Here is an 8667-nt window from a genome sequence, read left to right as displayed (position 1 = left end):
GCCTTCATTCTATCTTCCTCCTAAGCATTTGCAATCACGTTTGCATACCAGAATGCTAACTCGTTGACTGTCTTAGTGGTTGTTGCATCCATTGGATCAATCATAGTAACCATGACTAAATTTTGTTGTTGTTGTTCAATTAAATTAGGTTGATCAAGGTGTTTTATATAAGTAATGATATATAAAAAGTAGCAAAAGGGGTGCTAGAACCCAATTCAAATACAAAGAGTACTAATTAAGAAGACAGAAAATCAGGGAGGAAACAAAAAGGGGAAAACGGAAAGAAGCTTCTCCGGACGACCACCAACAGAATCGAACGACCACCGCAAAAATGACTAGAAAAAGCGAGCAAGAGAAGAGAGGAATGAGTCTTTGAGAAATCAAAGGCTCAAATTAATCCATTATTCCGTTTTTTATAGGAGAAAAGACAAGAAGGTGAACCAACACAATTAAAGTCCTTTAAGACACCAATGATGTAACTCGAGGAATTTGAGGAACAACGACCAATCAACAACATGTGAGAACGTAAGCTCATGCGCGCATTCAAAACGCTTCAGTGAATATGAAGCACCATTTCTCGCCACGATATGCTAGAGAAGTACGTTTCTGGAAACGAGAAAGGACGACTACACCCCCAACGACTGCATAATGAGTCCATCAACAACACATTTAACATTAACAACCCAACTTTGGAAGCCTTCGATTTTGAAAACTCCAACGAAATAGTATCTAGCATTGAGTTAGAAACACCAAGGCTTCAATGTCTTGCCATCCGGTCCCTCACAATAAGTGTCACCCACTACCTGATGGAAACATTGACAAATGTATCCATTGAGGTATGGTATTTTGAACCTCTGTTTCAGTTTATGAGTGTTGTTTGCGGCACGGTGAGACAGCTAAAGTTGAATGCAAGTGCAATCCACCAGGTTATTTAATTAGTTATAGTTTTTTATATTTGACTTTACTGTGGTTTCATTTCATATACTAAAATTTGACAATTTTTTGCAGTTGAACCGCCTAGGTTCCCATTTTCCACCTCTTACATTCCACAACTTAATTCAACTAGAAGTTACTTTCCGTTGTCTGAATTCTCATTTGCTATTTCAGCTACTTGATAGCTGCCCAAATCTGGAAAGCCTTACCGTTGAGACCACTATTGGAAATGAGGTCAATTTCTAATGAGGTTAATTTTTAGTTTTTTGAGCCAAAATCCACCCAAAGGCAACCTAGTAGGCCTCAATTAAAATGATGAGTGTTTAAACCAGAAGTGATGTTCTTTCTATGACTATCTAGGTAGGTAAGTCGTATTTTGTGTGGAAAACAAAAAAAAAACTCAATTAAATTAAGTGTCTTTCAAGTGCATTCCTCAATTGATTTTATAAATACATACATACCTTCCTTAACATTTGTGCTCCCCTTCAGTACTGAAGTTAATCTCTCTCTCTCACACACAACTCATTCATGATGACTCTCGATAATCTCAACTCAAAAAACAATGAGAACCACGCATCCTGAAAGTGCGATGTAATAAGTTTAGGGTTTATGAGTCATTGTTACTGTATCTTAAAGAGATTTTGTAAGATATCTTAAAACAAGGCTTAATTGCAATTTTGATCCCCGACGTTTACCAATGCCACGATTTTGGTCCCCCACCTAATTTAATTACATGGATGGCCCCCGACGTTGTAGGTCGTGTGCAACGTTAGTCCTACTGTTTATTTCTTAATGGAGGAGGGTTACGTGGACGTCCAGTTGGAGAGAGAAATGAGGTATGAGGAGAGAGGGAAGCACGTGAATATCACGTGACCATTATCTGAACCCATTATACCCAAACCCCTGACCTCCCTGGAACGAAGAAGGTAACGCGATTTAGATCCCTATGGTTTCAGATTTGGGTATAATGGGTTCATGTAAGGTTCACGTGAGTTCACGTGATACTCACGTGCTTTCCTCTCTCCTCAGATCTCCTTTTTCTCTCCAACTAGACGTCCACGTAAGCCTCCTCCATTAAGAAATAAACAGTAGGACTAATGTTGCACACTGCCTACAACGTCGGAGACCATCCATGTAATTAAATTAGGTGGGGGACCAAAATCGTGGCATTGGTAAACGTCGGGGACCAAAGTTGTAATTAAGCCCTTAAAACAATTATATATAACGCTTATGTTTTTTACCTTTCTATTTCGCATTATTTTTTTGTTTCATAATTTTTTTTTGTTTCATATGTTTCTGTTCTTTACCTTTCTGTTTCTGTTTATGTTTCATATGTTTCAGTTTCGTTGTCCATCTTTCTATTTCACTGTCTGAGATTGGTCACACTTTCAAAATAAAAAATTATATAATATTGGAAAATATATTAAAAATTATCAAACTCAAACACGTTGGCTTTACCATACATATTTAAAGTATGTGAACATTGAAAAGAATTATTCATACTTAAAAATAGACAAATTATTTATGGGTTATCTAAATGACCCATGAACAAGTTTGAGTTAAATAACTCATCATCCAATCACATTGGAGATAGGTGAGTTGAAAATAAATTAATACATAAAATATAGAAATTCTAACTCACTTATCTTTAATGTGATTGGATGATGAGTTATTTAACCCAAACTTCTTCATGGATCATTTGGACAACTTCATTGTTTATTTGTAATTGGCCACACACAAAAAATTCATCGATAAAACTATGATGTATTTTTCTTGCAAATTATTGTTTCTTTTATGATTTATAGTTTGTTTCCTTTCATATTTAGTTATTTTTTTTTTGAAGTATTTTGAATTAGTGACCTATGTGGAACGTCAATTATGGCTATATATCTTAGAAAAAGCAAAAAACCCCAAAAAAATTTGTTGTTAGTGTCGGCATATGATTGAAGTTGATATGAGTTCAAAGTAGTGTTCGTTAATGAGCCCGACAATAATAGTATCAAATAAAAATTAAATAGAGTTGGCAAAGTCGACACTATAAGAAAATGTTAACGCTAATTTTTACATATTATAGTCCACCATAGCAGTAGGTTTATGTTGCCATGGCTTAGCGTTGGTTAGTCTACTCGAAATCTAGCGTAAGCTAGTATAACAAGCGTATTCTAACGTCTACTTGGTTTGGAGAGTTTTGTCGTTGTCATATTTAGTTTAAAATTGCGAAAACAATTTGCCCCCACAAATTCCTATATTCATCACTGCGGGATTTAATCAGCCTTTCCCATACAAACAAAATGTATTCATTATATTTCAAATTTATTTAAAATGTTTTAAATTAAGTTGGATGTTATATTTTAAATTACTTTATTTTGTATTGATTTTATAGCTCTCCTTTCTAGAAACGAAATGTTGGCAACACTTTTTTTCCCAACATTCTTTCATTAATTAGGAGTATTTGAGTAAAAATTATACTATCAGTAATTGCAAATCTTACCCTTTAAACAACAATTTTCTTCATGAAATGAATAAGGGGGAAATGAAAAAAGAAACTAGCTCAATTGGTTTATTTTATCTTGGCTTAATCTCACTTTTGGTCCCCCACGAAAGCTATATGTGCCATCGGGGTCCCCAAACTTTAAAAATCCCATTTCGCATCCCCAACGTTAACCTCTGTTAACACTTTTAGTCCCTCTTAACTATTCCGTGAAAAAACTAACGGTTCTGAGGTTAAAAATGTAATTAAACCAAAATAATAATTAAAATAAAAATTAAAAACTCAGAAACATGAATGTTGTTATTCATCTTGATCTTCTTCCTCTTCAATTTCATCATCTTTAAAATTAAAAACCCAATAAATCCCTAAATCAATTCCCAATGTCCGTTCAAAATCCCCATCCATTCAATGAATTCCCAATTTCATCACCTTCTTCCATGCTTTCCAATTTCATTTGCCAAGATCACATGAGTTTTTTTTTTTTTTTTTTCTTTTCTACAACCGTAAAGAGTAAAGAGCCTAATTCCTCAACCTGCACTTCTGTTCAGATCAACACGGATCATTACCTTTCTCTGATTTTCTTTTCATCTGCCACGAGTCTATGCTATGCGATGCTATTCACTCCTGCAAAGTTGTAGATCTCACGGGAAAACTCACAAGGATCATTCATCTTCATCAACGAAAAATTGAAACTTGTAGATCTCTTCATAAGTTGTTGATTGGGATTGCATCAATAACCCACTTTATGCCTCTGCTGGAACAAATAAAAATCGAAACTTTTCAATATATACCAATTTTCCCAATTTTTCCATGTGTGTTTCCTCTCCCAGATCTGCGGTGGTGGCAACGTTGAAGGAAGGAGATGGTGTTGGGTGACGGATCTAAAGGAGAGTGGTGCTGTGCGGCCAGAGAGGAGAAAAAGGATGGTGGCAGAGTGGTTCTGGTTGAGGGAAGGAGATGGTGGTGCGATTAGGAAGGGGATTGAGGTGGTGGCGGCATGGCGTGCACCTCAAACACACTCCATTTTCTAGTTATGTGAAGTGTTGATGAAGATTGAGGGAAAATTATTTTTCTGGGTTTGTTCTTCATGGTTTTCTGGGTTTGAAGATGATGAAGATGGTAAAGGAAGAAGATGAAGATCAAGTGTTTTCTGGATTTTTTTATTTTTACTTTTATTTTTTATTTTTAATTAATTTTTTTGTATTTAATTGCACGTTTGGTCCCCCAAAACCGTTAGTTTTTTGACAGAATAGTGAAGGAGGACCAAAAGTGTTAACGGAGGTTAACATTGGGGATGCGAAATGAGATTTTTAAAGTTTGGGACCCCAATGGCACATATAGCTTTCATGGGGGACCAAAAGTGCGATTAAGCCTTTTATCTTCAAATTTAAAACTACATTGACAAACCCAAGAAACGGAGAGAGGACATTCGAGTCCAGTCTACTCCTCTTTAATCCAACAATAAATGCAGATTCAAATATAACGCCTCATCCTACGACACAAGAGTTGAAATTTCCTTTCAACTTAGCACATGCATCATCATCTAATCAATTCCCATTGTACAATCGCTTTTAATAAATGTATCCATCCACCAGCATCGTTTTTCAGGATCAAAATCAAATGCTACATTAATTATTAGTATTACATTTAAATTTAAATAATACTAATACTAACGCTTCAGATCTTCAGAAAGCTCAGGTCCACGTTACAATTGGAACCATTTCGCAGAAAGCTCCAATTCACATGCTGCCAATTTCGACAGAGCAATTACTACCCCTCCATGTGTCACTGTTATTACACTATTAACAATAACATTTCAAACTTTCAAGAAAAAGTTTCAACTTTCCAAGCTTTCTTTCTTCTTCCCTAACTTAACGATACAGTACAAAACATTGTCACATGCAGCTTTTTAACCTCACTCCCATGTCATATTCTAAAGGTTAGTAAAAAATACTAACAAAAGTTACTTTTTAACATGGTTCTCACAGAACAAGTTACAAATTGTAGAAGAAAAATGCATGAATACTACTAACTCTTAATTACTAGACTATGTTTGGATATTCATAGGTTAGTAGAGAGTTCAATTGTTATTGTTATGAATTACTAATACATAAAGTTGAGTTCAATTTTGAATATCCAAACACGCCCTTAAAATTCAGATTTCGTTACTGACCCCTGTTTTGCTCTGAATCAAAGAGTTCTTGCAATGCGCGATGGCACCTTGGATTGCGCTCTGCAACTCTTCCATGGAGGAATTGTCTCTTCCACCAACGCCGGCAGGGACCCCCTTCTGAGAGAGCAAGCCGGAGTGGCTCGGTGATGACCGCATCGAAGAAGGGCAACTCGAAACGCACCTTCTCCTTCGCGGGTATCTCAGGTTCCCTGAAAATGAATGAGAAAGCACACCCACGTTCTCTTTCCAACCTCTCTTACCAGCACCGCCACCACTTTCCATTGTTGTTGTTGTTGTTGCTGTTGTTGTTTCCTTCCCAGATCTCTCTGTTTTCGCCAGCAGAGACAAAATCGATCCCTCCACCGTCAAATCCCCTGTTCTCACCGACAAATCCCCTGTTCTCCCCTGTCTCTGTGACTGCGACTGTGAGAGCTTATCGTACAGAGGCTTCACCTTCTTCAAGTACTTCCTGATAACCTCTTTCGCGGTGGCGCTCATTCGCTTCACCGAGGAACCAGTTGCGTTTTCCGGGTCTCGGGTCTTGGCGACGTTTTCCTTGCGGAAAACAGAGGAGAATCTGGAGAGGGAGAAGTACTTGTGAGTTTTCTTGATGTTGGGTTGGAATAATGGGTTGTTGTCGTTGCTGTTGTGGATGTGAAGTCGCTTGAGCTCGTCGTCCTCTGCGACGGAGCTGGGGCGGGAGGAGTCGCAGTCGGGGAAGATGGCGAGGTCGCTGTTGAAGGATGAGCTGCTGCCAGTGGAGTCTCGAGGGGCGGTGGTGGAGGATGAGGCGGCGGATGAGGTGGAGGAGGAGGAGAGGAGGAGGGTGCGGACCATGGAGATGCGGGGAGAAAGGTGGAGAGGTAGGAGCTGGCCTTTGTAGAAGAGTTCATCGGCAGGACAGAGTGCGGTGGAAGATTTGCGAGGTGAGATGGAGATGGTGAATTCGAAGTCGGAAGATGAAGAAGAGTGAGAGGGTGTTGAAGGGAGAGTGTAGGATTTTGAAGCTTTGCCTCTTCCCCTAGCCATGTCTCTCTGTCTCTCTCTATCTCTACATAATACTTTGAGGGCCAAACTTGGAGAGATGCTTCAACGCGACAACTTATAACAAATGAACGGTCAATGCTACTCAAGGAGTTATTGGGATGACATATATGACTCAAAAGAAAATTAATTAAATGTAAAAAGTAAAAACTGATCTCGAGTCTTGACAACCTAATGGGACTATCTAACCGTCTATTATTTATATCATCATGTGTATATGTGTGATTTATCTAGCTTAAGTAGAGTTGTTGAGTTTGAGTTATAATGAGAAAAGTTGGGTTAAGTATTTAATATAGAAATTTTGTTGCTATCCCATAAAAATCTTATCCGATTTAAATATGGTTCTCCCTCATTTCGAAAAAAAAAAATGTATAAAAGAAGAACAAGTAAGTGATAAAATATGAGAAGATAAAGATCAAAAGAAAAAAAAATTGTGAAAATGAGATGTTAGGCATCTAAAAGTAATTTTTTTGTGATTTTTTTTTTTACTTTTTATAAATAATTTTATTAACTGTCTCCTTCATGGTTGATTTACAAAATGTGTTGGCCTAAGTGGCCGAACATGGGGTCGAATTTGGTTAGCAATGGTATAGGTTATAGTCTCAATGAGGTAAGACATAATAGCGCGCAAAGGTCAGCTTTCGAAGCTTCTTCGCGTGCGGTATCACGAGTTGATTCTAGTGCAGTGCCGCTAGCCGATGTAGGTCCAACATTTTCTGTTTGGTGATGGAAACTTCAACCCTCATCATCGCGGCATGGGATGTGGTGTTATTCTGCGAAATATCCTTAGATTGTGGAGTTATGGTGTCGCTGACAACTATGAGAATGACAACTCCTTCTTAGCGAAACTGTTGGCAATTGGGACAGGTTTGAAGCATGTGTGGGATCTTGGATACAAGACTTATTACATGCGCTTCTGATTGCTTGCGGGTAGTAGAAGTTCTCCAAGATAATGTGGATCTCTCTACATCTCGGGATAAGGAAACTATCTTGCGCATTAGAGCGTTAATGACATGGGATTGATCATGACATGCTTATGGGCTTTGGAGATGATGTACCTTATGAGTTATCATTTATGATACCACAATCATAGAGAACCGAGTAATCAACTAGCGGAAACTAATGGGCCCGAATGCCAAGATTACCAACAATAATTTGTCATTTTTTTTGTCAAAATCTTAAACAATAAACTTTCTGAAACGAGTGTAGTTAAGAAGACAAAGAAAATTATGAGAAAGACATTTTTCACGCAAACGCTAATCATAAATTTGTGCTTAGTAACTTGACTACCGTTCTGGAGATCCTTGAAATTTAGGGATCAACATCAATTTGGGTTTTTAGTTTATTGTAGACTATTCTGTTATAACTGATTAATAATGTATTGAATATTGATTTTAAAAAATCATATCAAATCATTTTGTTTAATTTTTACACACATGTAGTAGAGAGTATACTCATATTTCTATTGTTGATTTATACGAATACGAGTATACATGAGTATAGTTTGACTGGAATAATTTTGTACGTAATGTGACTCAAGAAACTGAGGGACATCACATGGGATAGATGGAGTTTATGTGGGTCATCTCATGTGATTGTCATATATGAATTTTTTTCTCATTGGAATTTTAACGTGCTTTATACTTGAAACAAGGAGGAGGGCCAAACATGTGTGAAAATGTCGGTTCTAATAGTAATTTTTTATTATGTCATAGTTTATAAATTAACAGAAGCTAAGCATTGTAATTATTGCTAAGCACTGTGATGATTCAAATCCGAGTTGTACATTCTGAAAAACTCCATAATTTGGGTATTATTATTATTTTTTCACAGAGCAGATGAGTAGGCCAATTATACAACAGCTTTTGCATTCATGGTTGCATGTCAATGATTACTGAACAGCAATAAATTTGGTAGCATTCAGTAATTAAAAATATAAATTTACTGTGGCCTTTTCCTGTCTACCAGATTGTTCTTTACTTTTCATTCATTTTTATCTGTGCAGTGTCCAGTTACTACTTGTCAG

At 37.1% G+C, this 8667-nt stretch overlaps 1 protein-coding gene across 1 annotated transcript; it reads right to left on the bottom strand.

Moving 5' to 3' along the window:
- Positions 1-5364: 5364 nt before the first annotated feature.
- LOC130741406 (probable membrane-associated kinase regulator 1) lies at positions 5365-6709 on the bottom strand. The gene has a single exon (XM_057594299.1). The coding sequence runs from the start codon at positions 6624-6626 to the stop codon at positions 5580-5582; it is 1047 nt and encodes a 348-aa protein (XP_057450282.1). The 5' UTR covers positions 6627-6709; the 3' UTR covers positions 5365-5579.
- Positions 6710-8667: the final 1958 nt, after the last annotated feature.

This window comes from Lotus japonicus, chromosome 2 (assembly GCF_012489685.1).
Source record: "Lotus japonicus ecotype B-129 chromosome 2, LjGifu_v1.2".
NCBI classification, from domain to species: Eukaryota; Viridiplantae; Streptophyta; class Magnoliopsida; order Fabales; family Fabaceae; genus Lotus; species Lotus japonicus.
Note: the sequence above shows the minus strand (reverse complement) of the source record. Positions and strands in the feature narration are given on the sequence as shown.

Bases quoted from the DNA above. Each gene is read 5' to 3' on its own strand.
- LOC130741406 (XM_057594299.1), bottom strand. From the start codon at position 6,626: ATGGCTAGGGGAAGAGGCAAAGCTTCAAAATCCTACACTCTCCCTTCA.